Genomic DNA, 25,000 nt, shown 5'->3' with positions numbered 1-25,000 from the left:
ACAGATACAATCACGCACAAATGCACAGACACAATCACGCACACGCACACAAGCACAGACACAATCACGCACACAAGCACAGACACAATCACGCACACATGCACAGACACAATCACGCACACATGCACAGACACAATCACGCACACATGCACAGACACAATCACGCACGCACACATGCACAGACACAATCACGCACGCACACAAGCGCAGACACAATCACGCACGCACACATGCACAGACACAATCACGCACACATGCACAGACACAATCACGCACGCACACATGCACAGACACAATCACGCACGCACACAAGCACAGACACAATCACGCACGCACACATGCACAGACACAATCACGCACACATGCACAGACACAATCACGCACACAAGCACAGACACAATCACGCACACATGCACAGACACAATCACGCACACATGCACAGACACAATCACGCACACATGCACAGACACAATCACGCACACATGCACAGACACAATCACGCACACATGCACAGACACAATCACGCACACATGCACAGACACAATCACGCACACATGCACAGACACAATCACGCACACATGCACAGACACAATCACGCACACATGCACAGACACAATCACGCACACATGCACAGACACAATCACGCACACATGCACAGACACAATCACGCACACATGCACAGACACAATCACGCACACATGCACAGACACAATCACGCACACATGCACAGACACAATCACGCACACAAGCACAGACACAATCACGCACACATGCACAGACACAATCACGCACGCACACATGCACAGACACAATCACGCACACATGCACAGACACAATCACGCACACAAGCACAGACACAATCACGCACACAAGCACAGACACAATCACGCACACGCACACAAGCACAGACACAATCACGCACACAAGCACAGACACAATCACGCTCACATGCACAGACACAATCACGCACACATGCACAGACACAATCACGCACACGCACACAAGCACAGACACAATCACGCACACATGCACAGACACAATCACGCACACATGCACAGACACAATCACGCACACATGCACAGACACAATCACGCACACAAGCACAGACACAATCACGCACACAAGCACAGACACAATCACGCACACATGCACAGACACAATCACGCACGCACACATGCACAGACAATCACGCACACAAGCACAGACACAATCACGCACGCACACATGCACAGACACAATCACGCACACATGCACAGACACAATCACGCACACAAGCACAGACAATCACGCACACAAGCACAGACACAATCACGCACACAAGCACAGACAATCACGCACACAAGCACAGACACAATCACGCACACATGCACAGACACAATCACGCACACAAGCACAGACACAATCACGCACACATGCACAGACACAATCACGCACACAAGCACAGACAATCACGCACACAAGCACAGACACAATCACGCACACAAGCACAGACACGATCACGCACACAAGCACAGACACAATCACGCACACATGCACAGACACAATCAAGCACACAAGCACAGACACAATCACGCACACAAGCACAGACACAATCACGCACACAAGCACAGACACAATCACGCACACATGCACAGACACAATCAAGCACACAAGCACAGACACAATCACGCACACATGCACAGACACAATCACGCACACAAGCACAGACAATCACGCACACAAGCACAGACACAATCACGCACACAAGCACAGACAATCACGCACACATGCACAGACACAATCACGCACACAAGCACAGACACAATCACGCACACAAGCACAGACACGATCACGCACACATGCACAGACACGATCACGCACACATGCACAGACACAATCACGCACACATGCACAGACACAATCACGCACACATGCACAGACACAATCACGCACACATGCACAGACACAATCACGCACACAAGCACAGACAATCACGCACACAAGCACAGACACAATCACGCACACAAGCACAGACACAATCACGCACACAAGCACAGACAATCACGCACACAAGCACAGACACAATCACGCACACATGCACAGACACAATCACGCACACAAGCACAGACACGATCACGCACACATGCACAGACACAATCACGCACACAAGCACAGACACAATCACGCACACAAGCACAGACACAATCACGCACACATGCACAGACACGATCACGCACACATGCACAGACACAATCACGCACACAAGCACAGACACAATCACGCACACATGCACAGACACAATCACGCACACATGCACAGACACAATCACGCACACAAGCACAGACACAATCACGCACACAAGCACAGACACAATCACGCACACAAGCACAGACACAATCACGCACACAAGCACAGACAATCACGCACACAAGCACAGACACAATCACGCACACATGCACAGACACAATCACGCACACATGCACAGACACGATCACGCACACATGCACAGACACAATCACGCACACAAGCACAGACACAATCACGCACACATGCACAGACACAATCACGCACACATGCACAGACACAATCACGCACACATGCACAGACACAATCACGCACACATGCACAGACACAATCACGCACACATGCACAGACACAATCACGCACACATGCACAGACACAATCACGCACACATGCACAGACACAATCACGCACACATGCACAGACACAATCACGCACACATGCACAGACACAATCACGCACACATGCACAGACACAATCACGCACACATGCACAGACACAATCACGCACACATGCACAGACACAATCACGCACACATGCACAGACACAATCACGCACACATGCACAGACACAATCACGCACACATGCACAGACACAATCACGCACACATGCACAGACACAATCACGCACACATGCACAGACACAATCACGCACACATGCACAGACACAATCACGCACACATGCACAGACACAATCACGCACACATGCACAGACACAATCACGCACACATGCACAGACACAATCACGCACACATGCACAGACACAATCACGCACACAAGCACAGACACAATCACGCACACATGCACAGACACAATCACGCACACATGCACAGACACAATCACGCACACATGCACAGACACAATCACGCACACATAGCACAGACACAATCACGCACACATGCACAGACACAATCACGCACACATGCACAGACACAATCACGCACACAATGCACAGACACAATCACGCACACATGCACAGACACAATCACGCATCACAAGCACAGACACAATCACGCACACATGCACAGACACAATCACGCACACATGCACAGACACAATCACGCACACATGCACAGACACAATCACGCACACAAGCACAGACACAATCACGCATACATGCACAGACACAATCACGCACACATGCACAGACACAATCACGCACACATGCACAGACACAATCACGCATACATGCACAGACACAATCACGCATCACATGCACAGACACAATCACGCACACACATGCACAGACACAATCACGCATCACACATGCACAGACACAATCACGCACACATGCACAGACACAATCACGCACACATGCACAGACACAATCACGCACACATGCACAGACACAATCACGCACACATGCACAGACACAATCACGCACACATGCACAGACACAATCACGCATCACATGCACAGACACAATCACGCACACATGCACAGACACAATCACGCATACGCACACATGCACAGACACAATCACGCACACATGCACAGACACAATCACGCACACATGCACAGACACAATCACGCATCACACATGCACAGACACAATCACGCACGCACACATGCACAGACACAATCACGCACACATGCACAGACACAATCACGCACACATGCACAGACACAATCACGCACACATGCACAGACACAATCACGCACGCACACATGCACAGACACAATCACGCACACATGCACAGACACAATCACGCACACAAGCACAGACACAATCACGCACACAAGCACAGACACAATCACGCACACATGCACAGACACAATCACGCACACGCACACAAGCACAGACACAATCACGCACACATGCACAGACACAATCACGCACACATGCACAGACACAATCACGCACACATGCACAGACACAATCACGCACACATGCACAGACACAATCACGCGCACACATGCACAGACACAATCACGCACACATGCACAGACACAATCACGCACGCACACATGCACAGACACAATCACGCACACATGCACAGACACAATCACGCGCACACATGCACAGACACAATCACGCACACATGCACAGACACAATCACGCACACATGCACAGACACAATCACGCACACATGCACAGACACAATCACGCACACATGCACAGACACAATCACGCACACATGCACAGACACAATCACGCACACATGCACAGACACAATCACGCACACATGCACAGACACAATCACGCACACATGCACAGACACAATCACGCACACATGCACAGACACAATCACGCACACATGCACAGACACAATCACGCACACATGCACAGACACAATCACGCACACATGCACAGACACAATCACGCACGCACACATGCACAGACACAATCACGCACACATGCACAGACACAATCACGCACACGCACACATGCACAGACACAATCACGCACACATGCACAGACACAATCACGCACACATGCACAGACACAATCACGCACACATGCACAGACACAATCACGCACACATGCACAGACACAATCACACACACATGCACAGACACAATCACGCACACGCACACAAGCACAGACACAATCACGCACACATGCACAGACACAATCACGCACACATGCACAGACACAATCACTCAGGCACGCACACGCATGGACGCACACATGCACAGACACAATCACGCACACATGCACAGACACAATCACGCACACATGCACAGACACAATCACTCAGGCACGCACACGCATGGACGCACACATGCACAGACTTTCATTCCTTTTCAGTCTATGTTTCAATTTTTAAAAGCAAACAGGATTAGATGTGGGCAATAGGGTGGTGTTTTACTGAAAAGAGGGGCATCTCCGAGAAATGTTCACTATTAAGAGAGCATGTCGAGGCATGGGTCTGTCTGCTCTGACTTATGTTCCCACAAAAGACACGCTTAAACACCCGCTCCATTCATTCGATATGAAAACAGCGTTTTGTGGATTAAAGCCCTTTACTGGTATTGAAATAACAGGCATTTCCTTCTTTTCGGAGGAGCACGCTCGTAATCACAATGCGTTGGATTCTGCAGCTTTTACCTTTGATGGTTTGGTGCAGACCTTCGAAACCGAGACGCAGGGGATGTTTGGATTGTGTGGGAGACTATGAGGAGCTTTAGGTAAATATTTGGAACTCTTTTCATTCCGAGACAAGCGTTGCTGGACGAGCCCAGACTGGGACGCTTTATGAAAGCGGCATACGTTATCCGCAGTACCACCAGGAATGTGAGGAAGTGTGTTTGTGAAGACCTCTCTTGATACCAGCTATGTGGCATCTTTCAGCAGGAATGACGCTTTTAAACCAGGCAACAAGTGATTTAGATCTGGGCTCTGTGGGACCATCCCATCTGTTGCAGGACTCCTTGTTCTTCTACTCTATTTTCAAATAAAAAAATGTAAAAAAGTGGGGTGTTTATTTTATTTATTTATAATTTTATAAATTTTTCCCCCTGTGAGCAAATAAATGAACCGCGGGCCACCAGAAAGAATTTAGTAACTAGTGGCCCGGTAGCGGACCACTGTCGGAAAAGTAGCGGCTGTCGCTAGTGGTCCGCTGGAAAAACGATGAGCAAAACGCCGGCGAACCGAAGGCTGTGTCCGCCAGTGGGCCGCCGCCAGCTGTGCCACCAGTGGTCCACTACTTTACCCGCCGGCTATATGCTAGCTGGGCCGCCTTAAAAGGTAGCTGCCTATATACATCCTACACATCGAGGCAGCAACCTAATGTTTGGAACAAAAATTCTGTCGCTCTCTAATCCCAGAATGAGAGCGCTGTGACAGCAATATCTGAAATTTCTCACGTCCAGCGCCAGAATCTTGAGGAAAAGGCCCAAAGACCCAGTCTCTTTGAGATCGCTCTTTTCATCTCAGGCTCCGCTGTGGGGATGTCAAGCTAATCCAGCTAATATACAACGTTTGTGCCATGAGAACATGAGTTGCTGTTGCTGCCAACATTCTGCCTGGCACCTCCAAACCTCTCTCTCTCTCTCTCTCTCTCTCTCTCTCTCTCTCTAGAAGAGAGATCTGATGACGAACAAACGTGCCAAAAATGAGGACAAACATCTTTCTCTCTCTCTAGGTCAACGATATTGAGTAAGCTACATTTGCTAGTCAAGCTACAAGTTGATGCTGCTACAAGTTAAACTACATGTCACTAACAAAAACATTAAACCAGCATAAGCTGCTTTGCAGGTCTTCGCCGGTTTATCCCTCAGAGGCCCAGAGTAGCAGAATTTCAACAATTGTTTAAAGCAAATGAACATAAATAAATGATGTTTGGGGAGCGTGGCAGCGGCCTCCCCTTTGTTGCCCCCCTCTGTAGAAATCAGAGCAATCACAGACGGAACAGTGTGTTTATTGAACGCAACTCATTTTCTCACTGTGCATATGCGGGATAAATACACAACCGTATACGCAGAGCAAAGTTACGTTATAAACCGTTTCCAGACGTCTGTGATGAGGAGGAGGAGTGCGGGAACCGGCTGAGCGGTCAACAAAGTTTAATGGACCACATAAACTTAAACCAACATAAAACATAAGGACACACACACACACACACACACACACACACACACACACACACAAAATGCAGCCACGTGCATCTCTCTCTCTTTCCGGCGCCACCGGCTGCCCTTTATCTCACTCTCCCACTGATCAGCTGATTCAGTGCCGGCCGCGCTCCATCACGGCCCGGCCACGCCCTCCTCCTCATCACACTGTCATTACTAGTTCTAAAGTGACGTTTTCTAATTAGTAACAGAGGATTGGACACATCTTTTGATCTAGCAATGGTGGATCTCATTCAGTGGCGTAAAGAAGTAGTTCCACGCACAAATGTATAAATCTAAAATTTATATATACACTCACTGAGAACTTTATTAGGAACACCTGTACACCTAACTATTCCTGTGATTACCTAATTAGCCAATCGTGTGGCAGCAGTGCAGTGCATATAATCATGGAGCTTCAGTTAATGTTCACATCAACCATCAGAATAGGGAAACATTTTGATCTTAGTGATTTGGAGCGTGACATGATTGTTGGTGTCAGACGGGCTGGTTTGAGTTTTGAGTTTACTCATAATGGTGCCAAAAACAAAAGCATCCAGTGAGCGGCAGTTCTGTGCCTTGATGATGAGAGAGGTCAACGGAGAATGGCCAGACTGGATTGAGCTGACAGAAAGGCTACGGTAACTCAGATAACCACTCTGTACAATTGTGCAGAGCAGAAAAGCATCTCAGGTATGCATAACACGTCAACAAAAGTAGAAGACCACGTTGGGCACTTTATTAAGACCATAGCGTTCCTAATAATGTGCACAGTAAGTGTACATATATACATATACATATACACATACATATATGTATATATAAGGGCTGTCGATTTAACTAGAAAACTAAAATAACACGTTAAAAGAAGTTACGCAATTAATCGCAATGCCCCCGTATAAGGAAGATTTCTGATAAATGCAAGCTTGTAGTACCACCTCTTTACTCCAGAGGGCAGTAAGTGAAACTTCAGCTGTGTGTAGTGGACTTAAAGGTGCAATATGTAACAGTCTTCATGTAATATTTGCCTCTTTTTGCCAATGTGTGAACGGCTTGTAACGCAACTTAAAAAATTAGCCCTTCCCGGACTTCCTAGGTTGCCTATTAAAGCCAGTTGACTGATTTTCATGGGTTGGGAGCGTGTCGCTTTTGCAGGGAAAATCCAAAGGAAAATACGTTTATGCTACCTCATCTGTCAGCATGATGCTGGTGAATCACGTTCAGCCTCTTTGTACGTTACGTCATTGTTTTGGTCGATGCTCACGTCCATATGGAGTGTGTGCGCGAGCAACAGGTAGCTGCTGCAGTTCACTTAACGGCCACAGGTGTCACTAATAACAAGGGTTTCTGAATCGTACATACTGCAAGGGGGAAGAGGGGTAGAATAACACTTTCAAAAGTCTTACTTTGTCCAGTAGGGGCTGACACTGCGGCACTTTGCTCTCGGGACTCTCCAGTTTGACGATGCTGATGAAGATGGTATCCTGAGGCTCGTCCTCACTGGTGTTGCACAGAGACAACGGGTGAGACTGCAGAGAGACCGGAAGAGACAATCAAGAATACATACACACTAGAAAATGCAAACATTGACACAGCTCATGAGGGTTTGGAAAAAAAAAAAACATACTCAATACTGTACCTCCATTCCATGCGCTCTCTTCTCATATAATCAAACCATTTGCACTCAAATCAATATTTCCATCCAGTTATTCATTTGTTAAGTAAAGATAATGTACTGATAGATGATAAACCGTTTTGGCACTGTGTGGTGCAGCACACGGCCTGTAACTTTAGTATTTGATCCTTCTTTGATGTTGAAGGTGATGCACAACCTTTTCTGTGCCTGTGGGTGTGCATTTGACTAATAGTTCCCTTATCAAAAAAGTCAAAAAGCGAAGTGTGTGACAGAGAGTGACCTTATCAGCTTGCCTCGTGAATATTAATTAGCTGATGCAAAACACCCCAAATCCACCACTGGTGTAAAGAATTCTGCGGGACTCGCTGTCCCTTTTTCTCAACCATCCGAGCGGAAATCCCAACATGAAACTGAGCCGATGACATCAGCAGCTGGCACATCAGCAGAGATGATGACATCATTCAGACACTCTGGCTGCTGCGTGTCAATCAAAACCACACACGATTGGGCGAGGGAAAGTAGTGGAGAAGAACGGATATGCGAGTAGTATTTTTAATGGCCGTCATTTCCAATCAGGGCAAATTATGCAATTCATTGTCTGTATTTAGAAAACATAGCCATAGCCCGAAAATAGCCTTAGCAAGACAAAGGTGGTAATTATATTCCAAAAAGCGTCATAAAAATGTCATTTCTATCAGCATCATTTCCACCACAGAATTCTATTAAGAGAATATTCAATTTAAGCTCAATTAACCAGATTTGATGCATAACCTCATGCGACACAGCCCGAATACAGTTCACAAGTCTCTACACTGTCGTTTGAGTGTTAAACTTCTGCCGCACCGAGTCACGTGACACAACATCATGACGTTGATTTCCTTGAAGCGCTTCTACGGGTGCAGAGACATCAAAGGTGCCTCTGGTAAGAAATCTCTTCAAGTGTTTTAATTGAAACCTGTTTGGTTGTAAAGAGTAGAGTCTCTAGTTTCGTTTGATATGCCGCTATAAAAAATTAATTTATTTTTTGCGCATCAGCGCGCTGATAAACATGCCGTCCACATACGTGGATTTTGGGACATTATTCCCTCAAAAAATGTATTCATCCAAAAGGTGAAAAATGTGTCTTTCAGAGGCTTTCTATGGAGTTAGGATGATAATAAGCTGCATTTCAAACTGTTCTGAGACCAGTGCAGACAGACAGCACACTGGAGGTTAAGTCATGCACTAAATAGGGAGCAAGGGATCATCCTATAGCTCTCCTATAACTGTTCTGAGACCAGTGCAGACAGACAGCACACTGGAGGTTAAGTCATGCACTAAATAGGGAGCAAGGGAGCATCCTATAGCTCTCCTATAACTGTTCTGAGACCAGTGCAGACAGACAGCACACTGGAGGTTAAGTCATGCACTAAATAGGGAGCAAGGGAGCATCCTATAACTCTCCTATAACTGTTCTGAGACCAGTGCAGACAGACAGCACACTGGAGGTTCAGTCATGCACTAAATAGGGAGCAAGGGATCATCCTATAGCTCTCCTATAACTGTTCTGAGACCAGTGCAGACAGACAGCACACTGGAGGTTAAGTCATGCACTAAATAGGGAGCAAGGGAGCATCCTATAGCTCTCCTATAACTGTTCTGAGACCAGTGCAGACAGACAGCACACTAAAGGTTCAGTCATGCACTAAAGCATGGGTATCACTGGGTATCTAGTATAGTATTGGCGCTGACTACCAGTCGTGAGTGAGTGACTCCAGCCAGGTCTCCTAAAGAACCAAATTGGACCGGTTGCTAGAAGGGCTGAACTGGGAAGAGAAATCGGCCCGGGATTTTACATGGTAACTGGCCCAAAACTTGTTGAGAGTGGGACGGTGTGTTCGCTGTCCTTTTCTGCATATCGCGGCGCCATTTTGTAGTCCGTTCTTCATAACGCGGCAGCTGGTTTTTGCTGGTTATCGTGGCCCATTTGGCACGTTTCGCGGCTGACCTACCACCCGCTCGGTTCTCCCGGTGGCCAGTCCGCCCCTGATTGGCCCTGGGAATATGCCCGGAAAATGCCCAGAATACCGGTCCAGCCCTGGTTGCTAGGGAGGGTAGAGCCACATGGGGTAACCTCCTCGTGGTCGCTATAATGTGGTTCTCGCTCTCGGTGGGGCGTGTGGCGAGTTGTGCGTGGATGCCGCGAAGAATAGCGCAAGCCTCCACACGTGCTACATCTCCACGGTAACGCACTCAATGTGTCACGTGATAAGATGCCCGGATTGACGGTCTCAGACACGGAGGCAACTGAGATTCGTCCTCCGCCACCCGGATTGAGGCGAGTCACTACGCCACCACGTGGACTTAAGAGCGCATTGGGAATTGGGCGTTACAAATTGGGAGAAAACAAAAAAACAATGGAAGTGAATGGGGTACATTTTTGTTGGAGTTGAGAGAATTTCATGCATGTTAAACAGCATCTGTTACCCATACATCAGTACTAACATAACTCTTCACTGTGGTTGACTCTGTTATAGACAGTCATCAAATTCTACGCAACTGTTTTTGTACCAGCCTAAGAGGATATGTGGCCCTTTAACCAAAATAAAGTGGAAAATTAAGAAAGACATCTTAACGGCTGGATCCCGAGTGCCTCTATAATCCCACAAAACCTCCTCTCACGAATCCTCACAAGAAGAGCCATTTTCATGATTCTCAGCGGCCCCCAGGCCATACTGCTAGTAAAACCAGCTCAAACTTCTGAAGCCACGGTTCGGCGTATGGCATGAAGCTAATCATTATCTCTGCCCTGCATATACCAGCTTGATTTACCATGAAGACACAAGTCTTACGCAGCCTATCATCACCGCTAGGTATTTTTGCCTCACAAAGACTCAGGAATCTAAAAACGACATCGGTTCCGACCCCAAGAGACACTCCATTTGGCTTTTCGAAGCCCGACGACCATACACTAATCAAACGGTGGCACGCACAGATAATTGACAATTGTCCGAGCTGTCCGTTATGTCTCCCACAGAACGGTTTGGGACAAGATGTCCTTTCTACAGCTTTGTAATGCCATATAAAGAAATTCCAGCGCCATCTCCTCAACCACAGCCGAACTGCTAAAAATACTTGTAAATCGAGCAGACTTAAAACAAACGATGGAGAGCAGAGATAATAAACAGTTTATTGTGGAACTGCTTTCTTCTTCTGCCAGTAACAGTTTGTTCATGTGCTGCCAGTCCGGTTTAAGCGTGCGAGTCTCTCGCTTCAGATTTTCTTCCTCTATACATCACATCAACCCTTCAATTTACATTAGTTCAAAGCTGCATTACAAACAGAGGGCTTTCTCACAGGCTTTGCACTACGGAAATGTCTTAATTTTAAGGAAATAGTTCAAATAGTTAAATAGATTTTAATGCACATTTATTTGGCCACTATGTTTCCTAAAGAGCATTTCAATAAAGATAACAGAGGTGATTGGGTTATACTCCAAAAACCTGCAATTAGCATTTTCGAGCCATGAGCTCTCTGCCGGCCCCTTGAATATTGGATTTTTGGGAGGCTCTGTAGCACATGCCTTTTCACCTACAGTCACCAAACTTTGTACACATATAGATCTCATCAAGATGGACAACTTTCACACTTATAGTCATAGGCTCCGCCCAACAGGAAGTCTGCCATGTTGCATTGTTTGAAAAATGTATGCTCTGGAATTTGAAATACTCCTCCTAGGGGATTTATGTGACAGGCAACAAACGTGGGCAACGTCAAGCCAAAACATTGAAGATGCTGAATTGTGAACGGTTGTTTGATGTCTCAAATGGTGTCTCCATGGCGACGCGATATAGAAGCAAAAATAGGATAAACAACGGTCTCATATCTTCTGTGCGCATCGTGTGATTTACATAAAAATTGACCCGTATGTTTGGACTTGAGGGCTGATCACATTGATGTATCTACTGTGGCTCATGGTCGTAGCGCCACCAACTGGCAGCAAGAAGTGTGGCCCTTACAACAGTCTTTGAATGTAGGTTAATAATGCTTTTTATTACTGTTGTATATGTGCATCTGTTGTATTGGTGCATTTGAATTAAAATGATTAAATATCACTCTCCTTTGTTTTAGTTAATGCTCACTAGGGGTCTAAATACAAATATTATTGACTTTTAATTAAATTATTTATTTTAAGGCACAATTTACAATCAAACCACACTATTATTACTATATTACAGCTTCTTTTTCTGCTAAAGCTGCTTTAAAATGACATGTGTTGTGAAAAGTGCTGTAGGCCTACAAATACAAATGAGTTAACATAATGAAGAAAAAAAACAAACTTGTTATTTAAACTAGATTTTTATTTTATGCATTACATATTTTGAACGCTTTCTATAAAGTCAATATTTATAATGCAGTTAAAAAGTAGTGACTCACCTCAATCCGGGTGGCGGAGGACGAATCTCAGTTGCCTCCGCGTCTGAGACCGTCAATCTGTGCATCTTATCACGTGACTTGTTGAGCGCGTTACCACGGAGACATAGCGCATGCGTGGAGGCTTCACGCTATTCTCCACGGCATCCACACACACCCAACTCAACACGCGCCCCACCGAGAGCGAGAACCACATTATAGCGACCACGAGGAGGTTACCCCATGTGGCTCTACCCTCCCTAGCAACCGGTCCAATTTGGTTGCTTGGGAGACCCGACTGGAGTCACTCAGCACGCCCTGGATTCAAACTCGCGACTCCAGGTGTGATAGTCAGCGTCAAGACTCGCTGAGATACACAAACCCGCTAACGCATTATTATGCCTTTACAAATCATTATAAATATAGGGTTCAAAGAAAGTGTTACCAATATTTTGAATCATATAAAATAATAAATAATAAAAAAATCACTCATGTCATTTCAGAGCAAATATATAATTATCGAGATATATATTGAATATCATCAATAGGCTGAAAAATATTGAGATTTTGGTTTTGCCACACACACACACACACACACGCGCGCGCGCGCACACACACACACACACGCGCGCGCACGCACACACACACAGGCACACACAGAACAATTAAAACCATCTGCCTAATATTATGTTGATCCCATTCATGCTGCGAAAACAGCACCAATAATTAATAATTTTAATATAATTTATTGATAATAATTTAATAATTCAATGAATGATTAAATCAGGTGTAAAAATGTGCCTTTTCATAAAAATGTCACCCAAATTGTTCCACATGATTGAATTTTTTTCAATGCTTATTTTTTTAAGGAATAATGATAAAGCTTATTCCAAACTACTTGTATGCCAACATGTCTTTGTCAAGAGTTTCAGCTTTTAATGCCACATTTATTCTTTTTTAAACGGTCAACAGACAGTCACACCTCTTACACATTTGATCAAAATGACATTGAACTCAACAATTTAAAACATATTCATCATAGTAAAGGTTTCTCAAGTCATTGTTTTGTGTGAATTGCATTTTTAATGTATATATATATATATATATATATATAAAAAGATATTTCAAATGAGCATAATATCATAATGGCATGATGTTTGTCCAATCAAATGCTCTCTAGAATGAGAATGTCCCTCCCACTAATGACATCTGTAACTAACTAAGAATAGCTAGTAGCAAATCGTAATTCTTGGCTGTGATGCTAACTGAAGGCTATAAGCTAGTTTTGATATTCCCCACCAAAACTTCCTGTTTCAATGGAAAATGCATCAACAGCAATAAAAAAAAGCTTTCTTCAACTTCTTGATGATAAGTCTATGTATTGTGCTAGCTATACACGATTAGCATTTTATTATTTGCATTTAGCATTGCTTTTTATCCCTGCTGTCCCAATCAGAGGAGACCTGTGACCCATTTTTGGTCGCAACTCATCAGTTTGGAAGAGAACAGGAGTGGATTGAGTCTGTAAAATTGATTTGTGTGATGGTTGGTGAGATTATTAGAGCCATTGTCAAAACAGCAGTGAGCTCAGATTACAGCTGTTGCCTTCAGTGGCTCGCTCCAGATGTCATTGAGAAGCAGGAAACCCACACCATAATGAGCCCGGAATAATGACAGCGGCAGAGTCGGATTGTCTGCTGACTCAATGAGCGGGATTAGACGGTATTGTGGCGGTTTTCAAGCAGAGAAGACGAGGAGACATCTCAAAATGTCTGGGTAGGGTAACTTCACCTGCACGAATCGACAGTAAGTTCACAAGCTTCTCGCATTCAAGCGCTGAAAAAACCCAGTTGAACTGAATCAGCGAATTACAGTAAACACATGGTGGAAGACACAAGAGTCCTTATTACCACTGCTTTGAACAAAGCCCTAACAGATGAATTAGGATGAACTTTTATTCTGATTTTGTGTAGTACTTCATATAGTGCATGGAGAGGTGACAGTACGAGTGGTCACAAAACGTCGTTCTACACAAATGATGATGAGAAACCCCGTAATCAAACAGACATCGCTCTCAGACCGAAAGAGTCATCGTAAACTCCTTCCATAAACAAGCCCTATCCAAACGGCCACATCAAGACACGGCTGTTTTATTGTTGTTTTATTTTAGAATGTAAACACGACTCGCTCACACAAACAGACTCCATGGCAACCATCTGACCTCTGAGAACCAATCAATTACAAACGCTTAAACAACCAGATAATTAACAGCTGAACTGGTAGACCACTACTTCGCTCAAAGCGGTAAACACTGGGGAAACATACAGTGACAAACACGGTGAAGAGAAAACATTTCTCCTATGGCACCGTATAGAACTTAAAAGGCACTCCTATGACATCAAAGAGAGGTTTGCCTCTGACATCAAATAGAAATCAAAAGGTTCTACTATGGCATCATGTACAACTTGGAGGGGACTCCTATGGAATCATATAGAATATAAAAGTTATACCCATTGCATCATATAGAACTTAAAGGGGACTACTATGACATCATATAGAAGTTAAAAGGTACTCCTATGGCATCATTTGGAACATTCCAATGGAATTAAATAGAACTTAAAAGGTTCTCTGATGACATCACTTACAACTTAAACAAGGCTCCCATGACATCATACAGAACGTAAACAGTTCTCATATATGGTATCATATATAATTTAAAGGGAATATGTTGTAGCATCATATAGAACTTAAAGAGACTCCAATGGATTTATATAGAACTTAAAAGGTTCTCTGATTACATCATATAGAAATTAAACGTGGCTCCTATGACATCATAGAGAATGTAACAGTTCTCCTATATGGTATTATATATAACTTAAATGTTCTATGTTATGTTGTAGCACCATATATAACTTAAGAGACTTAAAAGGTTCTCTGATGACATCATATAGAACTTAAACAAGGCTCCTATGACATCATACAGAATGTAAACAGTTCTCCAATATAGAACTTAAAGGGGACTCATATGGAATCATATAGAGGTTCACCTATGACACCATATAGAACTTAAAGGGAACTACTATATCACCATATAGAAGTTAAAGGGAATATGTTGTAGCATCATACAGAACTTAAAATAGAGCTAACAGAGACTTAAAAGGTTCTCTGATGACATCATATAAAACTTAAACAAGGCTCCTATGACATCACAGAGAATGTAAACAGTTCTCCAATATAGAACTTAAAGGGGAGTCATATGGAATCATAAAAGGTTCACCTATGACACCATATAGAACTTAAAGGAATATGTTGTAGCATCATATAGATCTTACAAGAGACTCCAATGGAATTATATAGAAATTAAAAGGTTCTCCGATGGCATCATATAAAACTTAAACAAGGCTCCTATGACATCATACAGAATGTAAACATTTGGAACTTGGAGGGGACTCCTATATGGAATCATATAGAACTTAAAAGGCACTCATATGTCATTAAAGATTGGTTCATAAAGCACTTAAAAAGTTCTCCTATATGGCATCATGTAGAATGTAAAGCGGACTACTCCGACATCATATAAAACTTAAACGTTCTGTATGTGGCATTACATAGAACTTAAATGGTTCTCCTATAGCATCATATAGAACATAAATGAGGCTCCTATGACATCTTGGAGGGGACTCCTATGGAATCATATAGAAAATAAAAGGTTCCCCTATATGACATAATATAGAACTTATAGGGGACTACTACGGAATCAAATAGAAAATAAAAGGTTCCCCTATATGACATCATATAGAACTTATAGGGGACTACTATGGAATCAAATAGAAAATAAAAGGTTCACCTATATGACATCATATAGAACTTATAGGGGACTACTATGGAATCAAATAGAAAATAAAAGGTTCCCCTATATGACATCATATAGAACTTATAGGGGACTACTACGGAATCAAATAGAAAATAAAAGGTTCCCCTATATGACATCATATAGAACTTATAGGGAACTACTATGGAATCAAATAGAAAATAAAAGGTTCCCCTATATGACATCATATAGAACTTATAGGGAACTACTATGGAATCAAATAGAAAATAAAAGGTTCCCCTATATGACATCATATAGAACTTAAAGGAATATGTTGTAGCATCATATAGATCTTAAAAGAGACTCCAATGGAATTATATAGAAATTAAAAGGTTCTCCGATGGCATCATATAAAACTTAAACAAGGCTCCTATGACATCATACAGAATGTAAACATTTGGAACTTGGAGGGGACTCCTATATGGAATCATATAGAACTTAAAAGGCGCTCATATGTCATTAAAGATTGGTTCATAAAGCACTTAAAAAGTTCTCCTATATGGCATCATGTAGAATGTAAAGCGGACTACTCCGACATCATATAAAACTTAAACGTTCTGTATATGGCATTACATAGAACTTAAATGGTTCTCCTATAGCATCATATAGAACATAAATGAGGCTCCTATGACATCTTGGAGGGGACTCCTATGTAATCATATAGAAAATAAAAGGTTCCCCTATATGACATAATATAGAACTTATAGGAAACTACTATGGAATCATATAGAAAATAAAAGGTTCCCCTATATGACATCATATAGAACTTATAGGGGACTACTATGGAATCAAATGGAAAATAAAAGGTTCCCCTATATGACATCATATAGAACTTATAGGGGACTACTATGGAATCAAATAGAAAATAAAAGGTTCCCCTATATGACATCATATAGAACTTATAGGGGACTACTATGGAATCAAATAGAAAATAAAAGGTTCCCCTATATGACATCATATAGAACTTATAGGGGACTACTATGGAATCAAATAGAAAATAAAAGGTTCCCCTATATGACATCATATAGAACTTATAGGGGACTACTATGGAATCAAATAGAAAATAAAAGGTTCCACTATATGACATCATATAGAACTTATAGGGGACTACTATGGAATCAAATAGAAAATAAAAGGTTCCCCTATATGACATCATATAGAACTTATAGGGGACTACTATGGAATCAAATAGAAAATAAAAGGTTCCCCTATATGACATCATATAGAACTTATAGGGGACTACTACGGAATCAAATAGAAAATAAAAGGTTCCCCTATATGACATCATATAGAACTTATAAGGGACTACTATGGAATGATACAGAACTGTGATATTAGAGAGAGAGGTTTTCATTTTCAAGGTTCTGCTATGGCATCATGTAGAATGTAAATCTATGTTTGTCTACGGCATTATACAGAACTTATAACTTAAAAGGTTCTACTATGGCATTATAAACAACTTGGAGGGGACCGCTATGGAATAATATAGAACATAAAAGTTTCTACTATGACCTCATATAGTTTCCAAGGCAACTCCATGGATTCTATTCCCAGGGATCACACTAACTGATACAATTTATAACTCAAATGCACTTTGGATAAAAGTGTCCGTAAAGTGAATAAATGGACAGTTAGTGTCAAATGTTATAGCCGATGACAACAGACTGCCCTCATTTTTGGGATCCTCATTTGGAAGACTGCTCTCTTCCTGTTTTTGACATGTTATTTGTACAGTGGCTTTCATGTGCTACTGGATATTACGAGGAAAATGTCAGATGTTATGAGGGGACATGTGGAGAAATATGAGAGAGAGAGAGAGAGAGAGAGAGAGAGAGAGAGAGAGAGAGAGAGATGAGATCCTTCCATGGAGAATTGAGCGACAGGAATGCAGTCTCATTGTAAACATTGTTGAGTTGCGGAATGCCGCCGCCACACTTTGAAGTTACTGATCCCCTCTTCATCCTCCCCGTCCCCCTCTCTCTCTCTCTATCTCTCTCTCTATCTCTACAATAAAATCCTCCTTATCGCTGCCGTGATCCGAACACACAGCAGAAGAAAAGAATTCATTCTTCTATACAGTATCAATCTCACCTGTTTCTATTGCACAAGATTGTATAGGAGAGTGTACCGTTTACACAGAGCAGCCTGTGCAATCTCTCTCATAAGGATCAGATGTTTAGAATGTCTACATTATATCTAGAACATTCCAAAAGAGATTAAACAGGAGTGATTTCAAGAGAGCTTCCACTTTCACAGACTGCTGCCACCTCGCTGGAAACGTGAGACACGGCGCCTCCCATTCACCAGCGGACGGCCCAACGAGGGCAGAAAAAACAGAACAAGAGCACCAAGAAAAAAATAACAGGATCTCTCCGTCTTCATTTGTGTCACGGGCGTCTCTGGCCAGCGTTTCGAAACCCCATCACAGACGGAGGGGAAAGTCATCAGCCTTAAAATCCCCTCCGCAGCCGCAGATCCACATCATTCCGCTTTAAAGTATATTTTTGACATAATTACAGAAGAGGGCAAAGCGTCTTGAGTCATCCTCCGGGCCCGGAAGGATCGAATGCATAAACACAGGCCTCCCTCCTCCGCCCACACCAACACTCTTTTCTCTGGATGTTTTTCAATCCTTATTTTTTCTGGGACGTGTGTAAGGAAATCAGTAATGAATAGGTCTCCCGTTTGGGACGCCATCAAAATAAAACATCTTAAATTAGGTCAGAAGCTTTCAAGCGGACAACAGTCTATCATTCACTCACCTGTTTCTTTCCAAACACATTCAGCTTTCTTTCTTGGTAAGCTCTAAAATGACAAAAAGCGCCATAAGAAGTATCATAACAGCAGTCCTTAATGTTCTAAAGACATATGAATAAAAACCACCTGCCTAATATGGTGTAGGCCCCCCTCGTGCCGCCAAACCAGCGCCAACCCGCGTCTCAGAACAGCATTCTGCTGTGTAACGGTGTAACTACAGATGTAATTAAACGCAGGTACTTTAAATGTAAGTACAACGCAACAACACATATATACATTATATGTGATATCCCCGAGAGGGATAACGGCCGACTGCGGACGGTGGTGCGAGAGAGAGAGAGAGAGAGAGAGAGAGAGAGAGAGAGAGAGAGAGAGAGAGAGAGAGCGCGTTTACGGACATGTCCGTCGTGTGTGTGTTTGTGTCTTTTGTTCAAGTTTATCATTAAAATATTATTTATATTGTCAAGCCGGTTCTCGCTTCCTCCTTTCCATTGAACTCCTTTACACTGGTGCCGAAGACCCGGGAAGGAGGAGGGATACGCCGTAATGGAGTTCTCGCCGCTATCGTCCACCCCAACCGAGCCGACGCGGCCGTCTTCCGGGGGACGTGGGAACTTGGACGCACGGAAGCGGAGGAATTGGTCGCCCACCGCGAGGGAAGAAGGGGCTCCTAGCAGACCGCCTGGAGCAGTCAGGGCCACTGTCAGGGGCGGAGGAGACCCCTACCAGCCGCTGAAAAGTGGCGGGGTTTGAGACCGACGACCGCGATCCAAATCCGATACTGTGTGTTAGTAGTAGTTCCTATGACTCATGCATTTTATTCAAAGCCACTTGAAGAGGTGCGATATAAGATCATCTACAGTTTTACAACATGAATGCTGCTCAGATTGCAGTTTGTTGAAGAACGATGACGAAGGCGAGATCTCATGTAAACAATGGAGACTATATCAATATTTCTCACATTTATCACTTTTATGGACAAAAAGTGCGATTGGATGTTTTTAATGAACGCTTGTCGTGGACGACTGACCCAAGTGTGTTGAACTGGATTCATCTGGATTCGTCCCGTTTTGATATTGCATGTTTTCATAATAAAAGTCCCGTTTTGATATCGCATGTTTTCATAATAAAAGTTCCTTTTTGATATTGCATGTTTTCATAATAAAAGTCCCGTTTTGATATCGCATGTTTTCATAATAAAAGTCCCGTTTTGATATCGCATGTTTTCATAATAAAAGTCCCGTTTTGGTATTGCATGTTTTCATAATAAAAGTCCCGTTTTGATATCGCATGTTTTCATAATAAAAGTCCCGTTTTGATATCGCATGTTTTCATAATAAAAGTCCCGTTTTGGTATTGCATGTTTTCATAATAAAAGTCCCGTTTTGATATCGCATGTTTTCATAATAAAAGTCCCGTTTTGATGTCGCATGTTTTCATAATAAAAGTCCCGTTTTGGTATTGCATGTTTTCATAATAAAAGTCCCGTTTTGATATCGCATGTTTTCATAATAAAAGTCCCGTTTTGGTATCGCACGTTTTCATAATAAAAGTCCCGTTTTGGTATCGCACGTTTTCATAATAAAAGTCCCGTTTTGGTATTGCACGTTTTCATAATAAAAGTCCCGTTTTGGTATTGCACGTTTTCATAATAAAAGTCCCGTTTTGATATCGCACGTTTTCATAATAAAAGTTCCGTTTTGATATCGCACGTTTTCATAATAAAAGTTCCGTTTTGATATCGCACGTTTTCATAATAAAAGTCCCGTTTTGGTATCGCACGTTTTCATAATAAAAGTCCCGTTTTGGTATTGCACGTTTTCATAATAAAAGTCCCGTTTTGATATCGCACGTTTTCATAATAAAAGTCCCGTTTTGATATCGCACGTTTTCATAATAAAAGTTCCGTTTTGATATCGCACGTTTTCATAATAAAAGTCCCGTTTTGATATCGCACGTTTTCATAATAAAAGTCCCGTTTTGATATTGCATGTTTTCAGTTGTACTCTTGCACAAATAACTCACTCACTGTTTCTGGAGGATTACTATTGTGAAACAGAGATCAGATATCAATGTTGAACCCTTTGACAAGATGTATAATGTTAACATTAATTACATTTATAGACGGTAAATTATACATTAAAAATAAGCAGAGTGACGTCACAACCGCGCGCGGGCGGTTGCGTAACAACAGGTTAACTAGTAAACTGGATAATGTAGCAGCAAAATTAACAGTAAAGAGAACCTTTTTATTTCATAATTTTTTCCAAAAATGTTTCAACTTGTATCTGGACTTTAAAGGATTCAGATACACAAATACTAATGATGACAATAATAATAATAATATTAATAATAATAATAAATTGTTATTATTATTAATATTATTGATTATTATTTTTAAATACAACAGTAATATATTTAAATAGTGCACTTTTTAAACCCTCACGCTTTTATTTTGACATTCTGAATTCTCCAGGACGTCCTGTATGTGTCAGTTTGTAGTTCACAGTAGTTTAATTCACTTCTTATTCAAATTCTGGTAAAATGTTCCTTTGGTGCTGTTCTAAATGCATATTATATGTGAACCGAACTATTGAGCATCTACATCTGAGATGTTGTTCATGAGTAGCGCTCACATATTGCGCAACGTGTGAAGGCTAAAAATAGATGCAAGTGAGTGTGTAAAAGAGCAGCAACATTCACTAACACGCTGGAGCTGCACGTGCATTTGATATATTTACATATAAAAAACAGCCTTTTGTGATTAACAGAGCTGTCGCACGTCTTCAAGTGGCTTTGAATAAAATGCACGAGTCATGTGAACTTTGGGAGGCATGCGCACCTCGTGTTTTCAGAGCAGCTCGTTTCTGAAAAAAGTTAAAAATCTATATTTTCACTGAAGCAGAAGCAGACTACTCGACTACTACTATATGACAAAACCAGCCCAGGGAGCGTTTGGGCGCTCCTTAACTAATTTCCTGCCGGCATATGAGTTTCAGTCTCATATCTTCAAAGAGCTTCTGTAAAGTCCTCGAATTTTCTTTATTTCCTCTTCTCTGAACAGCTCTACTCTCTCTTAAATCACTCCATTAGTTTGCTCTTCCTCAGAGAGAGAGATTTATCACATGGGATCATCCTAGGTCAGAACTTCTTTTCAGGAGGTGACCGTTGTTGTCATTGTACCGTTATGAGTTACATTATATTTCTTTACCACACCTTGAAAGTACAGTGACCATTGGGATCTCCAGCTTCACAATGACACACAAACTTGCTCCCTATTTAGTGCACGACTTAACCTCCAGTGTGCTGTCTGTCTGCACTGGTCTCAGAACAGTTATAGGAGAGCTATAGGATGCTCCCTTGCTCCCTATTTAGTGCATGACTTAACCTCCAGTGTGCTGTCTGTCTGCACTGGTCTCAGAACAGTTATAGGAGAGCTATAGGATGCTCCCTTGCTCCCTATTTAGTGCACGACTTAACCTCCAGTGTGCTGTCTGTCTGCACTGGTCTCAGAACAGTTATAGGAGAGCTATAGGATGCTCCCTTGCTCCCTATTTAGTGCACGACTTAACCTCCAGTGTGCTGTCTGTCTGCACTGGTCTCAGAACAGTTATAGGAGAGCTATAGGATGATCCCTTGCTCCCTATTTAGTGCATGACTTAACCTCCAGTGTGCTGTCTGTCTGCACTGGTCTCAGAACAGTTATAGAGAGCTATAGGATGATCCCTTGCTCCCTATTTAGTGCATGACTTAACCTCCAGTGTGCTGTCTGTCTGCACTGGTCTCAGAACAGTTATAGGAGAGCTATAGGATGCTCGCTTGCTCCCTATTTAGTGCATGACTTAACCTCCAGTGTGCTGTCTGTCTGCACTGGTCTCAGAACAGTTATAGAGAGCTATAGGATGATCCCTTGCTCCCTATTTAGTGCATGACTTAACCTCCAGTGTGCTGTCTGTCTGCACTGGTCTCAGAACAGTTATAGGAGAGCTATAGGATGATCCCTTGCTCCCTATTTAGTGCATGACTTAACCTCCAGTGTGCTGTCTGTCTGCACTGGTCTCAGAACAGTTATAGGAGAGCTATAGGATGATCCCTTGCTCCCTATTTAGTGCATGACTTAACCTCCAGTGTGCTGTCTGTCTGCACTGGTCTCAGAACAGTTATAGAGAGCTATAGGATGATCCCTTGCTCCCTATTTAGTGCATGACTTAACCTCCAGTGTGCTGTCTGTCTGCACTGGTCTCAGAACAGTTATAGGAGAGCTATAGGATGATCCCTTGCTCCCTATTTAGTGCATGACTTAACCTCCAGTGTGCGGTCTGTCTGCATTGATCTCAGAACAGTTATAGGAGAGCTATAGGATGATCCCTTGCTCCCTATTTAGTGCATGACTTAACCTCCAGTGTGCTGTCTGTCTGCACTGGTCTCAGAACAGTTATAGAGAGCTATAGGATGATCCCTTGCTCCCTATTTAGTGCATGACTTAACCTCCAGTGTGCTGTCTGTCTGCACTGGTCTCAGAACATTTATAGAGAGCTATAGGATGATCCCTTGCTCCCTATTTAGTGCATGACTTAACCTCCAGTGTGCTGTCTGTCTGCACTGGTCTCAGAACAGTTATAGAGAGCTATAGGATGATCCCTTGCTCCCTATTTAGTGCATGACTTAACCTCCAGTGTGCTGTCTGTCGGCGCTGGTCTCAGAACAGTTATAGGAGAGCTATAGGATGATCCCTTGCTCCCTATTTAGTGCATGACTTAACCTCCAGTGTGCTGTCTGTCTGCACTGGTCTCAGAACAGTTATAGGAGAGCTATAGGATGATCCCTTGCTCCCTATTTAGTGCACGACTTAACCTCCAGTGTGCTGTCTGTCTGCACTGGTCTCAGAACAGTTATAGGAGAGCTATAGGATGCTCCCTTGCTCCCTATTTAGTGCATGACTTAACCTCCAGTGTGCTGTCTGTCTGTACTGGTATCAGAATAGTTTTAAATGCACTTTATTATCATCGTACCTCCATATAAAGCCTCTGAAAGACACATTTTCAGCTTTTGGACGCATTCATTCTCAATGTGATAATACAAAGTAAATATAGCAATGCATTTACTAATATTAATGAATAGAACTGTATTGCACAGTGATAACAAAATGCATATTAAAATGAAGCGAAGTGTTAAATTTGAAAGTTATTCAACATGTTTATTGAGGGAATAATGTCCCAAAATCCACGTTTGTGGACAACATGTTTATCGGCGTGTTGATGAAAGGACAAATGTATACCCCTATAGATAATGTACGTTTTTGGCAGATCTAAAAAGCAGCAATCATACATGTTTGATGTTTTGGTTGCTGTAGATCACATGTGAGCAACAGCTCTGACGCTCAACATCACTGGAAACAACTACACTGGTTTCGTGCAGGAACTGTGTGTATAATCACTCCTCCAAAACCAGTCCTGATGTCTCAGTGTCTCAGTGTCTTTTTCCATTTCGTGGTTGAAAGCAGAT

At 42.8% G+C, this 25,000-nt stretch overlaps 1 protein-coding gene across 4 annotated transcripts in view; it reads right to left on the bottom strand.

The window, feature by feature from the left end:
- Window positions 1–25,000, bottom strand: part of LOC127631776 (E3 ubiquitin-protein ligase RNF43) — a 138,777-nt gene that overhangs the window by 23,236 nt on the left and 90,541 nt on the right. For all 4 annotated transcript variants that reach the window (XR_007969016.1, XR_007969015.1, XM_052110112.1 and 1 more), the window contains exon 2: window positions 8,246–8,368. Coding sequence is in view for 2 of the 4 variants with exons in the window: in XM_052110112.1 (XP_051966072.1) it covers window positions 8,246–8,368 (123 nt within the window). In the remaining 2 variants the exon portion in view is untranslated. The remainder of the gene's footprint in view (window positions 1–8,245; window positions 8,369–25,000) is intronic.

The sequence above is a fragment of the Xyrauchen texanus genome, chromosome 3 (assembly GCF_025860055.1).
Source record: "Xyrauchen texanus isolate HMW12.3.18 chromosome 3, RBS_HiC_50CHRs, whole genome shotgun sequence".
NCBI classification, from domain to species: Eukaryota; Metazoa; Chordata; class Actinopteri; order Cypriniformes; family Catostomidae; genus Xyrauchen; species Xyrauchen texanus.
This window is presented reverse-complemented; position numbering and strand designations above follow the sequence as displayed.